We start from the raw sequence: 18,862 nt of genomic DNA, 5'->3' as shown, positions 1-18,862 counted from the left end.
AAAACCACAATTACATTGAGTAAATTGATACATTTGGATTTAAGATAACATTTACTACACACAATTCAATGCAATCAAAATTAGCAACGCTCAGAAACCAAAAAAGAGCTGACAGGAAATGCTTAAAATGACTCCAAAGATGGATCAGCTATGATTTGAGTGGGCAATTTTTTCCAAATCTTGGGATCCTGCTGTCATCTGTTGGCTTCTGTTGTGCTGAGTGAGGGGTTGAAGAGTAATTATTCTTAAAAGTGGTCACGATGTTGGAAGGGTGCAGTAAGTTAAATACTCAAACTTTGAATTAAAAAAAAAAAAAAATTATATTAGTATTTTTATTTTTTATGGCTGCCACAGTGGTGCAGTAATTAGCGCTCTCCCCCACATATGGATCTGACGTGACGTTCCTGTAAGGAGTTTGTTTGGTCCCCAATTGTCAACGTTGGATATCATCAGGTTTTCTTGTTTCCTCCCACAGTTAAAAACCATGCAGTACCTTAAATAGTCAACAATGAACGAACAAATTAACAACTTTTAAAATTTCATTGTTTGTTATTTTTATTTCTACTTGTTTGAACACCAATTTGATGGAAAATGCTTTATAAAACAGACTTATTAGTTATCACTTACTATGATTATTATGATTATTATGATTACCTTAATTTCCGGACGACGAGCCGCAACTTTTTCCACTTAAACAACGATGCGGCTAATATATGGATTTTTTTGGAGGGGGCTAAAGTGCTTCACGGCACTAAAACATTTATTCTTGTCACATCGGACCAATGATATGACCGGGAAATTCTGAGTCCGTTCAACTCTGACAACGAAGAAGACGACTTTGACGGTTTTAGTGCGCAGGAGGAAGCACAAGATAGCGATCAGCTAGCCGGTGCGCCTTGTATTGAGGTGCACTCAATAGTCTGGAAATTACGTTATCATCCATCCATCATATGTTGCTTATTCTGCACCCAGGGTCACGGGAGATGCTGGACTCTATCCTAGCTGTCATTGGGTGAGAGGTGGGATACACCCTGGAATGGTCACCGGTCAATTGCAGGGCCACATATACAGACAACCATTCACTCACACTCTCATTTGGGGCAATTTTCCCAATTTTTTCCAATTAACCTGTGGTCCTTCATGCTGTTAGGCTGAAGCGATAATCACTGCACTACTGCGCCGCCCTATTATTATTATTGTTGCTATGTCTGGCTTTGAAAGTTCTCAGGAGTTTCCTCTGCAGCTTCAGTGTCACTTTTGGATGAAGGCTTTTTAATATAAGGCCCATTTAAATTTCTCTATGATCATGGTGGGTTTTTTTTCCAAATATGATTTTTGTTAGTGGATGACACAGTGCTCAGTGCTTCCGCCTGGACCCTGGTTCGATTCCTGGTTCAACAGGGTACATATCTGTGAGGAGTTTGCATGTTCTCCCTGTGTCTGCTCGGTTTTCGTCTGGGTTCTCTGGTTCCCTCCCACAGTCCAAAAACATGCAGCAGGTTAATTGGAAAAGTTGGTGAAATCGCCCTTGTTTGTGAATGTTTTTTTGTCTCTTTGTATGGCCCAGTGATTCACTAGCAACCAGTCCAGGGTGTTCTAGCCCTCTTGCCCAATGATAGCTGGGATAGGGTCAACCATCCCCCGCAACCTTACGTGTACGATAAGCGGTAGATAATTGATGGATGGATTGTTGTTAATCTATCTAGCAAATGTTATAACATCAAATGGCTTTGGTTAGTTTATAAGATTGAAATATACATCTCATGTAAAGTTCGTTTTTGAAAGTTTCAACCAATGTTTTCCAATCCAACCTGTATTTTGTTGTGATAGGTGGAGGAGGCTCTTGAAGGAGTAAAGAATGCAACTAATGAACAGGACTTGGCAAACCGCTTCAAAGAATTTGGAAAGGAAATGGTGAAGCTTAATTATGTGGCAGCTCGCAGACAGCAGGTAACTTCCCTGCTTTTACTTTTCGACACACCGGTAGAAAAAAAAACAACTACAAACAAGCACATCTGACAGTACCGCATTCTTGTACTTGGACATCTCAAATCAAATAGTTGAAGGGTACAGATACTGATAACAATTTTCCTTGTCCTCACATCCTATTTAATTGAAGAGAAGGTTACAGGAAGATCTAATGAAAGCTAGTTGAAAGTGTTAAATAGTGCGTTAGTTTACAGCAACTCTTCTTTAATTGTGTGTTTCTGTTTCGGGGGGAATTTATTTGACCCCGGGGAACATGCTTATGGTGTAGTATTACTTCTATGGTGTAGGTTTTTTGCACTGAGCATCCACACACACAGCACAAAGCAGGAAATATGAAGTGCAGTGAATAAACCCTAAAGAGACACCATGGAGAAATTTAACAGGGATGATAGGAAAGGCAGTGAGAGATGGAGATAATGAGACAAACAAAAGTCATCTGAAAGCTAAGACGAGGAAATATGACGAAGCGTATGTAGGACTTGGCTTGACTGTGACTACTGTGGGAGACGAGGAAAGGCTGGAGGTTAACTGTGCCTAAAAATGTTGGCAGCGGACAGCATGAAGCCAAATAAATTAAGGTGTCACCTAAAGACATTACACGCCTATTACGCTGATAAGCTGCTTAATTTTTTTAGCGAACACATGCCGAATATTGACAACAATAATCCAGCTTTGTGAAAGCTACTTCAGCAAACCAGCGAGCACTGTTGTGTTAATAGCTGGTAAAAAAAAATTACTCTTTGTTGCAAGTTGATCTATATTTCTTTATTTTTCTTTTCTTTAATGTTAATAAGGATAGAATGTTGTCCAGGGATGTACATATAACAATTTTCTGGACAAATTATACTATTAATAGTTGCAGCAGAGAGTGGTGGCGTATAATATAACATAATTTCATCTTTGAAATATAATTTCAAGCCTTGTTTTGTCCTGGAGGATTTTCCTACGAGTTATTGTTTGGACATTGAATTGGAAACTATTACAGAAAAATGAATTCTCTCTTGAATTGCCACGGAATAGCTGCTCTATTGCCACTATAACATTCTTCTGTAGCGGCAACAATGACAATTGATAAGATGGTATATTTGTTTTCAAGAGAGATCATGTATTTTCATTACTTCATTAAATTCCACCTATTATTGAGAATTCCCTGAAGGAACTGATTCATTGTGTATGACATTTATATTTCAAATGTGACTACAACTAATCACTAATGCTAACTTAACATTCTTGCTCACTGTCATAGGAACTGAAAGATCCCCAGTGTCGAGATGAAATGGCAGCTGCACGTGGGGCTCTTAAGAAAAATGCCACAATGCTGTATACTGCCTCACAAGCTTTTCTGAGGCACCCGGATGTGGCTGCAACGCGTGCAAATCGTGACTATGTGTTCAAGCAAGTGCAGGAGGCCATTGGGGGCATCTCCAGTGCTGCTCAGGCCACGTCACCATCCGATGAGAAGCATGGACATGCTGGAATTGGGGAACTCGCTGCTGCGCTAAATGAATTTGATGTGAGTCTTTCTTTAAAAGTTCAATATTCACATTTAATTGTCACTTTTCAGGTTTTTTTTTGTTCTGTGGTAAAACCAAGACCATAAGAACAGTCTAATAAATTACAATTAGCTATTGGAAAAATTACAAACTATAGCTTTTTTGAAGTATTTTTTCTGAAGATAATTGAAGTTGCAGGGTGAACACAGAGAAGTCCTGTTGATTTAAAATGTAATTCATTTGGACACTGAACATACCTTTTTGTAATTTTACCATGATTCACTGTCTCCATCTAGTGGACATACATTGACAACAAACTATGTGAAACAATTTTTTTGCAGCAGACAGGTAGTTAGTGGTTTCTGGATATCTTATCATCATATCAAACAGCTTGTAAAGTCAGACTTGATATTGTTCAAGTCATGGTTGTGCAAGTACAAAATATTCTTCAAAAATATTTGCATTAGAATTTTCTCAAACAAAATTGAAGGCTTGGAATTAATCAAATGTCTTTATTTTGTGAAGACTCAGAATGCCAAAAATTCAAAAGTATATCATGCCTACTTTTGACATTTCTCACAGGACCAAATCAGATTTTTAAATTTCAAAGTCAAAATTGTAACTTCAATTTCAGTAGTAAGGTTAGGGTTTGATTCTCCACTATTCAGTACCTTGCCTCAGTAGACTTTTCTAAAATGCTTATGCTGCTCTTTGAATGTGCTACATCTCAGTCAGAAGTTATTGATGTTTGCATGAACACATTGCTCTGGCTGCCACATCATTGCACTTGGTGATCTCACACTGCCGGTTAGTTTACATGAATTTTACAACGCAGAAAAAGTATGAAATAAGGATGAAATACTAAAAGGACGCTTGCATGTGAATAAAGCACTCTGGGAGGTTTCCTGGGGTTTTGCGACATAGTTTCACCACTGTTGTTGCATATAAAACCACAATGATTATACTACTTTGTCTTAATTTTTACCGTTGTTAGAATTTCTTACTCCAGGGACCTCTGTTCAATACCATAATGGTCTTGGGAGTTTTCTGTATTCATGCCAGATAAGTGATTAGTCATCATCATAGGAGTCCAAGTACTGAGGAAGAATGCTGTTCCCACAATACTGAGAAAGGCAATTGTACACTTCTGATTCCACTTTTTGGTCCACGTAACATCATAATTTTCAATTTAGAAATTACAGCATTCTTACTGGCACTTTCAGTGTGTTGTTGCAATAATTCTACCTTACTTTACCTGACCTAACCAGAGCTAACCTGTATTTTCATCATCATGAAATAACCACTAAATATTTAAGAAGAGTAGGACCTGCAAAATTTCATTCTGCTATGCGGATAAGCAGCAGTCCACTCAGACTGTCCTTTGCTTCACTGTTTGTGCCCAAAGCCTCTTCTTCTCCTTTCGGCTTGTCCCTTCAGGGGTCACCACTCCTTCTCTATCTCAACCTTCTCTATCTAACCCTATTCTCTGTATCCTCCTCTCTCACACCAACTGCCTTCATGTCCTCTCTCACTACACCTATAAATCTTCTCTTTGGCCTTCCTCAAGACCTCCTTCCTGGCAGCTCCAATTCCAGCATCCGCCTACCAATCTATACACTATCCCTCCTCTGTACATGACCGAACCATCTCTGTCTGGCTTCTCTGACCTTCTCCCCAAAACATCTAATATGTGCTGGTTCTCTGATATAGTCATTCCTGATCCTATCCATCCTGGTCACTCCCGAAGAGAACGTTTGCAACCTCTAGCTCTGCCTCCTGTCTTTTGGTCATTGGAACTGCTTCAAGGCCATAGAGCATCGCTGGTCTCACCACTGTCTTGTACACCTTTCCTTTCATTCTGGCTGATAGTCTTCTATCACATAGTACACCTGTGCCCAAAGCTGGTGCATGCTTATTTTGTAATTTACTACAGCGAGACAGACTGTGGTCGGATCTTCTTAAAATCGTAATGACCTGACCAGATATAATAAAGCTACGATGCATACTTGTGTGTGTGTGTGTTTGTGTTATGGTGGGTTCTGTTTTATTTATACGTGGTTTCTCTATGTTGTCTCTCTTCTTTCTCTTTTTTCTTATGTCCACAAACATTTCATGAGCACTCAAAGGCATGGTTGCTTTGTTTCCAATAATGGTGGCAACCTCATTGTGCCTCAGTTACTGGCCCCTTAAACATCTGTTCACAGTCTCAGTCAGCTGCGGTCTTTGTTTCATTCTCCGTTTATACTGCTATAGTTGGCCATGAATGGCATTGATAGCTATTAGAGGAGAGTATGGTTTTCTTAGTGTATCAGTTGCTGCTAATCTTTAGTCTAAATCAATCTAAACAATATGCATAATGAAAAATAGTTTTGTGTTGGCTGATTTATTATTAATACCTGCATTCATTGTTTCTAAACGAACTTCCATAGTCATACATTTTATCATTCATACAGTATATTTAAATTTTTATTCAATTCTGATCCATTTATAATAGCGGTGTAATGCGTTCTTATTTATGTCTCTTTCTTACAAAAGTTAATGTTTTTCTTTGTCTCTTTCCTTCTACCTTTCTGTCTCTCCTCCTTTTGCTCTCTAAGTAATCAGATTTGATTATATTGTCTTAACTGCTTCAGGATAAGTACAGTCTGTGATGCTAAGGTTAGATGAGATTTTTGAATGCTGGGCAAAGATATAAATCTATAGTGAAAGGGCAACACATGAATTAACCAAACATGATGGTAAGCCCTTACTAATGATTTCTTTTACTGACATTTAGTTTTCGACTGTTGTAGGGCAAAATCTATCAAGTTTAGATGAGGCAAGCATAATTTTTTCTTGTTTAAAAATGGCAAGTAAATCATTCACTGTCAGCATTCTTAATCATAACAATGCTGACAGCATTATTAATATATCAGTTGACACAATGCATTCAAATACTAAAACCAAATTCCATTACTATGTAACAAATCCTCCCTTACACAAAGGAGCCAGTAGCAACTGTTTGTACATTAGATTAGGGAGATACAGATGTGCCATACAGATGTGCCACATAATTATCCGAACCCCCTCATGCAGCCTCGGGGGGGGGGGAGTATGGGCCAGTGTCTCCCTGAGCCGGTCCCAAGCCCGGATAAATGCTGAGGGTTGTGTCAGGAAGGGCATCCGACATAAAACTTTTGCCAAAACCAAACTTGAGAATCAAACCTAATTACCAGATCATACCGGATCAGTCGAGGCCCGGGATAACAACGACCGCCATTGATACCAATGGCCTACAGGGAACAAATGGAAACTGGGTTACTGTAGGTCAACATGGAGAGGAGGAAGGCATGTTGGAAGCAGAGAGAGAAGAGGAATGGCAAGAGTCTGGGACTGAGAGTAGGGACTTTGAATATTGGGACTATGACAGGAAAAAGGTAGAGAGTTGGTCGACATGATGCAGAGAAAGAAAGTGGCTATACTGTGTTTCCAGGAGACCAGGTGGAAAGGTAGTAAGGCTAGGACCTTAGGAGCAGGCTTTTAGTTGTAATATCATGGTACTGACAAGAAGAGAAATGGAGTTGGAGTTATCTTGAAGGAGAGGTTTTGTAGGACTGTTCTGGAGGTGAAAAGAGTGTCAGATAGACTTATGAGTCTGAAACTGGAAATTCAAGGTGTGATGCTCAATATTGTTAGTGGCTATGTCCCGCAGGTGGGATGTGAGTTTGAGGAGGAGAAGTTCTGGAATGAGCTAGATGAAGAGATGCAGAATATCCCCAGTGATGAGAGCGTGGTAATTGGTGCAGACTTCAATGGGCATGTTGGTGAAGGAAATAGAGGAGATGAAGAAGTGATGGGCAGATTTAGCATACAGGATATGAACACAGAGGGACAGATGGTGGTAGATTTCGCAAAAAGGATGGAAGTGACTGTAGCGAACACTTTTTTCCAGAAAAGACAGGAACATAGGGCAACTTATAAGAGCCACGGGTAGGAGCAGGCAGGTAGACTACATCTTGTATAGACGAGGCAACCTGAAAGAGATCACTGACTGCAAAGTAGTTGTAGGTGAGAGCATAGCCAGACAGCATAGGATGGTGGTTTGTGCGATGACTCTGTTAACAAGGAGGATGAAGAGGACAAAGGCAGAGCAGAGGACGATGTGGTGGAAGCTGAAAAGGGAGGAGTGTTGCATAGTTTTCAGGGAGGAGTTGAGAAAGGCTCTCGGTGGTCAGGAAGAGCTCCCAGATGATTGGACAACTACACCTAGTGCTATCAGGGAGACATAGGAGAGTACTTGGTGTATTATCTGGGAGGAAAGGAGATAAGGAGACTTAGTGGTGGAATGAGTAAGTGGAGGAGTATATACAGAGAAAGCGGTTAGCAAAGAAGTGGGACACTGAGAGGACTGAATAGAACTGACAGAAATACAGCAAGATACAACATAAGGTAAAGATAGATGTAGCAGAGGCAAAAAAAAGAATAAGGGGGATATGCAGAATTGCGGCAACTATAGAGTAATAAAGTTGAAGAGCCATACAATAGAGTTATGGGAAAGAGAAGTGGAAAATAGACTGAGAGCAGAGGTCAGCATTTGTGAACACCATTATGGCTTCATGCCTATAAAGAGTACTACAGATGCAGTATTTGCTTTGATAATGCTAATAGAGAAGTACAGAGAAGGCCAGAGGGAGCTACATTGTGTTTTTGTAGACCTAGAAAAAATATATGACAGGGTGCCAAGAGAGGAGCTCTGGTATTGTATGAGAAAATCTGGAGTGGCAGAGAAGTATGTTAGACTGGTGCAGGACATGTATGCTAGCTGTGAGACAGTGATGCGGTGTGTGATAGGGGAAACAGAGAAGTGGAGGTGGGACTCCATCAGGGATCAGCTCTGAGCCCCTTCTTGGTTACATTGGTGGTGGACAGGCTGACAGATGAGGTTAGACAGGAATTTCCATGGACCATTATGTTTGGAGATGACATTGTGATCTGTAGTGAGAGCAGAAAACAGGTATAGGAAAATCTAGAGAGGTGGAGGTATGGGCTGGGAAGGAGAGGAATGAAAGTTATTTGCAGCAAGACAGAATATATATGTGTAAATGAGAGGAACTCGGGTGGAACAGTGAGGATACAGGGAGTGGAGATCAAGAAGCTGGAGGATTTCAGGTACTTGGGGTCAATAGTCCAGAGCAACGGAGAGTGTGGAAAAGAGGTGAAGAGGTAGGGTCAAGCAGGTCGGAATGGGTGGAGAAAAGTTTCAGGGATACCATTTATAAAAGACTATTGGCCAGAATGAAAGGAAAAGTGTGCTTTCTGCACTGGTGATCATGTTGGAAAAGGAAGGGGCCACCTCCAAACTGTTCCCACAATGTTAGGAGCATGGGATTGTCCATCATGTCTTGGTATGCTGAAGCTTTCAGAGTTTCTTTCACTGGAACCTAGGGGCCAAGCTCCTGAAAAACAACTCCCCTCAAACCAAACTTAACACTTGGAACTTTGCAGTCAGACGATCTCAATCAGCCTCTTGCAGCTACAGGTGGTGCATCTATCTATCTATTTTTATTTTTCCAAGCTACTATTCCACAGCTAATTTTGGCACGTCAGAAAGTCATGTTAGCTCATTCACTGCTGCAAAAGTAAAGCATTCCATTCCATTCCATTCCAAAAGTAATATGCATTCCATATTATCACCAAACCTAGCAAGTCAAAGCAGTTGTCTTCGTGCATATCCAAAATCACGTGCTTTTTCCCTTTTACTATGGATGTTGCAATATTAGAGCAATTAAGTTGTTGTTTTGAAATGTAATAAGCATGTTGGTTATTGTTTTTCCTTTATCTACCTCTTCAGCCTTACTTTTGCCAAATCATTTAGATTCTTCCTTTACGGAAAAAAGAGTACAGTTATCAAGCACAGTCCTCTGACCCAATATCTATATTTTTGCTGTAAATTAGATTGTTGGAAAGTTGGGACATCACTGTTGATATGGCTTTGCAGTAAATTTTTGTATTGTTGTATATTGTATTGTGTACTATCTTCTTATTTCTCTGTCGGTGTAAGGTGTAAATATTTATATAGATTTATTTATATATTCTTATTTAAATATTCTCATTCTGATTTGATTGATGGTAGTGTCATGTTTAATGATGCTGCTTTTGAAATTTGATTTGTTGGGGGTCTGCAGTCATTTGAAAAACAATATTTGCTCAGGGCCTATACAGTGGAAGGACAGACAGAGTCAAGCCACCATGGATGTTTAGCTTAGGGTACAATGTAGCACATATAAGCATATAACATTCGGTCCTAGCACAATTACACAGGAGCAATTACACTGTCCTTTTTACGTCTGAAATACACAGCCCTCAGTTTGGTAAATATTTGGCACAGATTTTTTGTATTACCTGTAAAAACGTTCTATAAATGCAACCATTAATCTTATGGCAGAAAACTGGTACTACCCACCCAGAAGCCTTCCATTATGATAATTGATTTTGGCCTTGCTCACCTAGAAGCCTTCCATTATGATATTTGATTTAATCCTCTCATTTTTAGTTTACAATTGGACAGATGCTTTCTCTGCATTAAAAAAAAAAATCAAGACATTCTGTGATACAGGTCATGCAACTGACCAAGGAAAAAATTCCAAGGTTCTCTTTATATTCTTCTGTTACAGTTACTATCAAATCTCAATTCTTTGTGATCCAGACTCAAGAGAATGTTCATCTCATGGCCAGTAGATGGCAATGCTTAATTACTTTTCTCATTCCTCTTTACTTTCCCCATTATCCCTTACCCTATTTTCTCCAATTGCATCCCCTTTCCTGTAAGTCCTTGGTAAAAGGAAATATTTTCATTGTCTTGCTGGGGAGAAAGAGTCAGCAACACCTTTTTTTCTTGAATTAGTGAGATGGAATCTGTCCTCTATTGCTAAATTAGATTTATGAATGCAGACCACTGATCCCATCTCCCCAGACTTCATTGATCAGCCAAACTCATGTCTATATGTACACACACACACACACTCACACACACACACACACACACACACACACACACACACACACACATTCATTACTAGGATTGTGCATATAGGATCTAAGTCATATAGGATTCAGTTTTTCTTTCCATCTTCATGTGCTATATCTCTTTTTTTCATTATTCTTTGGGGAAGGGGATTGTTTGTATACAAGATGTCCTCTTCTCCTTTCACCCTTCTTTTTCAATCCATTCTCCTTCTAGCTTCCTGTCTTTGTTCTCTTTGTCTCATTTGTCTTGAGCAAAAGGATGCGTTTGAAATGGTAGCTTTTCTACATGCATTCCCAGAGCTCATTTGGTAAAAGTGTTTCATTTTTATGCAGGACTCTCCAATATGCATTGCAGGGTCTGTTTGCCGCATTACACAAGCATATGCTGGTTTCATGCTTTGAATACATTATAGGCTAACTAAAACCAGATTTTATTTGCTTAGCCATACAAGTGTGGAGTCCTTTAAATACTACTGCTGCAAACATTGCCCCCAAAAGACAAATTGGTTAGCAGGTTGGGGATAGTATTTGGCATTTATATTGGTATATTCCAATACCACTGGTAAGTTCTAAAGTGATATAGATATCACATGGATAGGCCATATCTGGGGCTGCAGTGCAATATGTAATACAGCCTCAGAAGTCCATCCATTGTGTTTTTTAAATCATTTTTCATCCTTGCTTTTTTTTCAGAATAGGATCTTTTTTTAAATATCTGAAACACCCAGGATCACTTTTAATGTTTGCAACTTAGCAACACTTCATCTTGAAGTGATATCTGTAACCAATTACATTTTAATTAAAACTTAAAAGACAGCATGTAAAAGCCCCGAAACAAACAAGTCAGACAAACACTCTAGCCTCTATCTGATGCAAGTAGACTTGACAACAAGCAACACTGTGTCATTGAATTGGAACACATCCGTTGAAGCCAAACTAAGGAGTTAAGAGTATGTTCCAATTAATGCTATTTCATTAGTTGAGTACCATCATCATCATCTTCAGTTATCAGTGTACAACTGCTAAACTGGTAAGCTGGGTTGCAGTGGCAGCAGACTGACCAGATCAATCTTGGTGCCCCTTTCTCCAATGGTGCACTCAAGCGCTTCCTTGGTGATATCAAGGTGTGTGTCCAAGCCAGAAAGGATAAATAATGCTTCCTGTGTCTTTTGGGGCAGCTAGCAGGCCTACTTGAAAAAACTCCCTTCTAACCTGCAGGGATTATGCGCTACTGTCTTGGACAGAACAGGACCTCTAAATTGTAGGTGCTGACTTTCTTCCTGACCATTTCACATGAAGCCATAAACTGCTCCAGCACCTGCTGTTGGTCATGTGTTGATGTGGTCAACAAGACCATATTGTCCATAAAATGCAGAGAAGTGATCCTAGGGTCCAGTACAAAATACTCCTCTCCCCTGTGGCTTGAAATTTTGTCCATTATGACTCTAAAATGGTTATTAAGAGCAGCCCTGACAGAGCCCAACACATCAGAAAACATCTGACATTGTGCCAAGAATATGTACACAGAAAGAAAGAAAGAAAGAAAGAAAGAAAGAAAGAAAGAAAGAAAGAGGCCTCATAGCATGAAGGACCCTGGTTTGATTACGACAAGGGGACCTCTCTGTGTGGACTTTGCATGACTTCCCACGTCTGCATGGGTTTCCAGTTTTCCAGTTTTCCAGTTTCCTCCCACAGTCCAAAAACATGTAGCAGTTTAATTTGGAAAAATGATTGAGTGAGTGAATGGTTGTCTGTCTATATATGTGGCCCTGCGACTGACTGTCGACCTGTCCAGTGTACATCCCGCCTCATGCCTGATGATAGCTGGGATAGGTTCCAAACCCCCCTCGATAAGTGGCAGAAGATGGATGGATGGATATATGTATGTACTCACACACACATATATATACTGTGTATATATATATATATGTAAGTGCACACACACACACTCTGCCTTGAACATCTTATGACTTAAAGTCTTAAAGACTATGACATCAATGCAGAGTTAAGACTGCACCCCTAATATGCCAGGTTTAGGATTAATTTCACTGTGCTGTTTGGCCAGGTGGACTATAAGACGTGGAATCCTACGCTATTTGGCTACAACACAATTTACCACTACACAATAGTCAACGATTTCCTTCAGATTACATAGTCTATACAAGCAGTAGTCTTCTTGTGTGCTCATACCTCTGCTCTTAAAAGTTATCCTAACTCTAACCTACCACTACTTTGCAGTCACTGATCTCCTTCAGATTACTTAGTCTATACAAGCAGTAGTCTGCTTGTGCGCTCCTCCCTCTGCTCTTATAAGATACTCTATGTCCCTGGCTCTTCTAGAAGAAAGTTTTCATTCCAGCCATTTCCATCATTTTTGCAAAGTCTACCAACATCTGTCCCTCTGTGTTCCTATCCTGGACCAAACCTGCCTCTAATGCCTGCTCGAACCTGTCCATTGAAGTGTACGGCAACTACCACTCTCACCTCTGGGGATATTATGAATCACTTCATCTAACTCACTCCTGACTTTTCGCTTCTCCACTAAGTCATATCCCACCTGTGGGGCTTAGCCACTAACAACATTAAGCATCACACCTTCAGTTTCTAGCTTCAGACTCATCAGATTATCTGACTCTCTTTTGGACCTCCAGATTATTCCTAACAAACTTCTCCTTCAAGATAAGTCCTACTCCATTTCAGTACCTATCCGTACCATGATAGTACAACTTCATGCCTGCTCCTAAGCTTCTAACCTTACTACCTTTCCACCTAGTCTCCTGGACACACAATATATCCACCCTTTTTCTTGGCATCATGGTAACACTCCAGCTTTTCCTGTCATTGTCCCAATATTCAAAGTCTCTACTTTCAGTTACAGGCTCTTGCCCTTTCTCTCTCTGCTTCTAAACATGGAGAAATTCTGTCTATAAAAGTTGTGAACAGAATTGTTCAGCAACCACCAAAGTCGCATGTCGCTTGGCCTGCCAGTACCTGTTAGCTAACTCTGGAGCCCCACAGACCAGAAAGGCCCAATAGGACTCCCTCTTCAGTTTGACAGCATCCCTCACCGCTGGAGTCCACCAGCATGTTTGAGGGTTGCCTCCCCAACAGGTGCCGACCACCTTATGGCCGCAGCTCCAGTCTGCTGCCTCGACAATGGAAGCATGGAACATGGCCCATTCGGACTCAATGTCCCCCATTTCCCGTGGGACGTGGTTGTAGCTCTGCTGGAGGTGGGAGTTGAATGTCCTTCTGACAGGGGGAAGGACATTCCCAGCAGACCCTCGCATTACGTTTGGATTTGCCAGGTCTGAGCGGTATTCTCCCCACCCATCGGTGCCAGGTGGTGATCAGTTGACTGCTCCGCCGCTCTCTTCACCTGAGTGTCCCGGACATGCGGTTGCAAGTCCGATGACACAACCGCAAGGTCGATCAAATAACTGTGGCCTAAGGTGTGTTGGTCCCAAGTGCACATATGGACACCTTTATGTCTGAACGTGATGTTTTTTATGGACAATCCATGACAAACACATAAATCCAATAACAAGACACCACTCGGGTGAAGATCGGGGGGACCATTCCTCCCAATCATGCCCTTCCAACTCACACTGTCATTGCCCACGTGAGCATTGAAATCTCCCAGTAGGATGAGGGAATCCCCAGTAGGAGCACTCTTTAGAATCCCCTATAGGGACTCCAAGAAAGGGGGGTAAACTAAACTGTTCAAATAATTCAGTCAGAACCTGTCCCCCAACCTGAGGTTACCCTCAGGTGGAGGGAGGCTACCCTCGCGTCCACTGGGTTGAAACCTAACGTACAGGCGCCAAGTTGGGGGGCAATCAATATGCCCACACCTGTCCAGCGCCTTTCACCGCGGGCAACTCCAGAGTAAAAAAAGAGTCCAGCCTCTCTCGAGAGAGGCCTGTGCGTCGATGTGAGTCTCACTATATCCAGCTGTAATCTCCTCCTGCACCAGCTAGGGCTCCATCCCCGCCAGAGAGGTGACATTACATGTCCCAAGAGCCAGCTTCTGCAGCCGAGGATCAGACTGCCAAGGTCCCCCACTCTGGCCACCGCCTGGCTCACACTGCACCCGAGCCCCTTGGCCCCTCCTGTGGGGGGTGAGCCCGGAGGAAGAGGGACCCATGTCAGTCCTTTGGGCTGTGTCCAGCCGAGCCCCATGGGTAAAGGCCCAGCCACCAGTAGCTCGCCCCTCACCGAGCATTGCTCCGAAGGGGGGGGCAGTGACCGTGTCTGGGCAAGGGATAACTGGCTCCAATGTTTTTTCTGCTTAATGGGATTTTCTGAGCTGTGCTTGGTCTTGGACCTGTTTGCCCTGGCTGACTTTTCCAGGGGCATAAAGCCCCTGACAACATAGCTCCCAGGATCACTGGGATGTGCCAACCCCTACACCACAGTAAGGTGGCAGCTCAGAGAAGGGGTGTTGCATCTTATTAGAAATTATTTGAAAAGCAAACACTTATATGTGAACTATTTTATTCCCATGGAGACCCGTCCGACATGGCTATCATTGATAAGGATATTTATATTTCAATAGAAACAATAGCTATGTCTTCTATTATTGTTTTATTGCTAAGAATTGAAGTTTTATGGGGTCAACCCTTTTGTAATGTGCACGACAAACCTCAAAGTCTTGGCTTTCCATGTCCTGTGTTAAAAATTTGTTAGAAAAAAAAAATCAAAAATATCTAAATGAAACAAAATCAATCGGTTATCCATACTTAAATGTATTTAAAATGATAGATTTATTTTGGTTCAATTTAAAAATTCGTAATCAGTCTATTTCCTGCGACACTGTGCTGTATGTTCTACATGTACACTGCGTTTCTTTCATACACAGTTATTTAAATGTTGTCTTTGTTTTCAAAAGACAGCTGTACTGTCGTGAGTAGATGAAAACTACACCAACTACAACAATATTTAAATCCCTTTGTACCCAGCATGTAGCTCTTTTGCAGAGCTACTAATCAGTCGGAACACTGTTTTGTGACTAACTTACTTACTTTTGGAAATATTACATGCTTAATTCCCAACTACAGGGATTAATATGAAGAAAGAAGAGCAACAAGATTTCAAGTAGCAGGGTTGGCGTCTGATGTCTCAATGTTACTAAGCCATTCCTTTTTGCAAGTAGTTTGAAGCAAGAATGATGTAAGGGTGGCATCTTAAGGGGCACCTAATTCTGAACCAAATTTCCTCTCTGAAAAGTTTACTAGATATAGGTTCTGTCAGATCTTATTAACAGGATTTATGGTGTTGTCTTGACATCTCACTATTTGGAAAGCTTTTGGGGTTGGACACATAACTTTCAAAAGACACTTTTATTCCAAAACAACATTGCAGTCTCCAAAGGCATGACTAGTTTATAGATTGGTGATATGCTGGCTAAATCAGTTTAGAAACATGGAAAGGGCAAATCCTTATACACACAAAAACATACTTGGACATGGTTGCACAAACAGTCCTCACAACTCAGTGCTACAACTGAATATTATTTTTATTTAAAAGCTCCTGTAGTCCTAATGCAGTTTATCAAAATTTATCAAACAAAGAACGTCCCCAATCATCAGCTTTTGATTAACCCACTGAGTCTAATGTTGACAAAGGTGAGGTAAAAATTTTGTCTTATAAGACTCATATACAGCTGTTATGAAGAAACTGCTCTTCTGGGGTTGAAGTTGAAAACTGAGATTTTGTCTTTCAAAAGGATCTTTTTAGTTAGCAATGGAATACCAAGTTCTTGGTACTGCCAGGATTGAAAATAGTCCTTGGGAGAAGTACTGTGTATTATCCACAGATAACCCTTTAGATATTTGAAGGCTGTCCTTCAGCCAGAATAGGTTTAAATAATTGTGGGGGCTTTGGGTAAAAAATGACAAAAATGGTTTTAGAGGCTTGGCTGAGTGCTAATTGAAAAGGATTTTGAGAATACTCTTTGGGTAGAAATTTGTATTCCTAAAATAGTAGTATAAAATTTAGTGTATTCTGTCAATATAAGGGTTTGGTGGTTTGGTGGGTTTTCACAAAGTTCAAAAAGTTCTGTCATGTTGAATGATGTTCTTAAATCCATAGCAAAGATCATGCCAACCTCTAAAGCATGCACCAAACAATGTTATCTGTATCCAGGCAGAAGATTTGAATATTCTTATTTTCTTAAAAAAAAAAAAAAAAAAAAAAAAAAATATATATATATATATATATATATATATATATATATATATCTATACTGTATTTCGCTTTAACATTCTGCTCAGACTTAAGAAAATACATATTAGAGGTTTTCTGTTCGCGTGTGTGAAGGAATGATGAATTCTATGTACCTGCTGATAAAATAATAGAGAATGGATCATAAAATTCTCATTTCACAACAACTACTGATGAATTGTTTTGGTAGCAAACAGACATGGGACTAACAGCACTTTCATTGATTGACACCTTAATCACAGCCACTGTTATGTAACACATAATTCAATTATTTTCCTGGTTGCGAAGGTAAGACAGACTCACTCACTTAAGATATGAGCTGAAGGTCTAGTCTCATCAAGTACTGTCATAGCCTCCAAGAATCTTAGAACTGGTTAATGTGTCGATGTCTTTGCTGTTATTTTGCTGTATTTCTTGTGAGAAAGCTCACGCAATCACTATCACCTATACAATGTCTCAAAGAGACAAAATATCAAAATTTGAATCATATTTATTGTGGTGGACACACCACAGTACCAGCAAATAAGCTTAGGGCATTGGTCCCTAAATTGTGGCCCACGGGCCAGATCCGCCCTGCCTCCACATTTTGCCTGGCCCCTGAACAATACCAGAGATGCATTATGATATATTTTTCATTCTGGCCACGTAATTGTGACTTGTACATGCATAGAACGTAGCATTCTATTCCACCCTTCTGCAGTCTGTGCCTCATCTGACACCCCTCCCAAAAAAAAAAAAAATCCTGGACATACCACTTTCAAATAACACGGAATAATGGCGAAAGATTAGGTAAGAGAAAAGTAGATGCAGGGTATCTAACCTGCAGTGGACAAACAATTATTTTTTTGTTCAATTTCAAAGAAAAGGGTGTTTGTCTCATCTGTCAAGAGAAGGTGGCTGTATTCAAAGAACACAATCTGCGCCAACACTATGAATCCTGTCACAAAGATAAGTATGATAGCTTGCAAGGTCCAATGCGACCAGACAAACTCTCAAAGCTAAAAAGTGGACTGTTAGCTCAGAAGAGTGCATTTGTACGCCAAGCTCAGCTGAACAAGTCATCTGTTCGAGTAAGCTGTTGGGTTGCTCATCTGATAGCGAGCAGCAGTAAACCTTCACTGATGGAGAATTTGTCAAGAAATGTTTTAATGCTGTCGCGGAGGGGGTGTGTCCCGAAAAGAAAGATGTCTTTAATATTGTGAGTCTGTCGGCAACTACAATCAAAAGATGGATTGAAGAAATTGGGGGTAATGTATATGCCCAGCTGCATATAAAAAGAATTAGCCTTTTTTTCATTAGCACTGGATGAGAGCATTGATCTGCAGGACACAGCGCAACCGATAATTTTTATTTGTGGAGTTAGCGCAAACTTTGAAATGTGCGAGGACCTGGCAGCCCCCCAAAGTCTCAAAGGGACTGTGATGGGGAGAATATTTTTGGCAAAGTCTGCCAAACCATGAAAGGGTTGAATCTGGACTGGTCAAAACTTGTTAGCATCACAACTTACAGAGCTCCTAGTATGGTGGGCGCATCTCATGGTCTAATCGGGCTCCTGAACCAGGCGATGGAAGAACGGGGTCTTACCGCCCCGCTACAAGTCCACTGCCTAATTCACCAGCAAGCACTGTGCTGCAAAGTGTTGAGGTGGGATTCTGTCATGAAGGTTGTGGTGTCATGCATAAACGTCATGAGAGCAAAGGGACTTAAACACAGGCAGTTCCAACAATTCCTGTCTGAACTGGAGTCTGCGCATGGCGATGTACTGTACTACACAGAGGTCCGATGGTTGAGCCGCGGCAGAGTTTTGAGGCGTTTTTACGTGCTGCTACCTGAGATAAACGCATTTCTCCATTCAAAAGACAAAATGGTCCCCAAGCTGATCGACCCAGAATGGAAATGGCATCTTGGATTTTTAACAGATGTGACAGAAATACTTAACAGCCTTAACTTGCAGCTACAAGGCCAAGGGAAACTAATTTGCGACATGTATTCCCACATAAAAGCATTTGAGGGGAAACAGCGCTGCTTTTGGAACAAGTGAAAAAGAACAACTTCATCCATCTTCCTGCTACCTGAAACCTCTCTGCAGAGAACCCAGCGGTCCTGTTCCCAGCTGAAACGTATGTGGAAGCGCTGAAAATGATGAAGGC

General features: G+C 40.8%; 1 protein-coding gene across 3 annotated transcripts in view; it reads left to right on the top strand.

Moving 5' to 3' along the window:
• Positions 1–18,862, top strand: part of ctnna2 (catenin (cadherin-associated protein), alpha 2) — a 270,175-nt gene that overhangs the window by 44,743 nt on the left and 206,570 nt on the right. For all 3 annotated transcript variants that reach the window (XM_086156790.1, XM_086156789.1, XM_086156791.1), the window contains exons 5-6: positions 1,831–1,950; positions 3,236–3,502. In XM_086156790.1, the coding sequence (XP_086012916.1) occupies positions 1,831–1,950; positions 3,236–3,502 (387 nt within the window). The remainder of the gene's footprint in view (positions 1–1,830; positions 1,951–3,235; positions 3,503–18,862) is intronic.

The sequence above is a fragment of the Fistularia commersonii genome, chromosome 12 (assembly GCF_037954325.1).
Source record: "Fistularia commersonii isolate RoL2024-O1a breed Wild chromosome 12, RoL_Fcom_v1.0, whole genome shotgun sequence".
NCBI lineage: Eukaryota > Metazoa > Chordata > Actinopteri > Syngnathiformes > Fistulariidae > Fistularia > Fistularia commersonii.
This window is presented reverse-complemented; position numbering and strand designations above follow the sequence as displayed.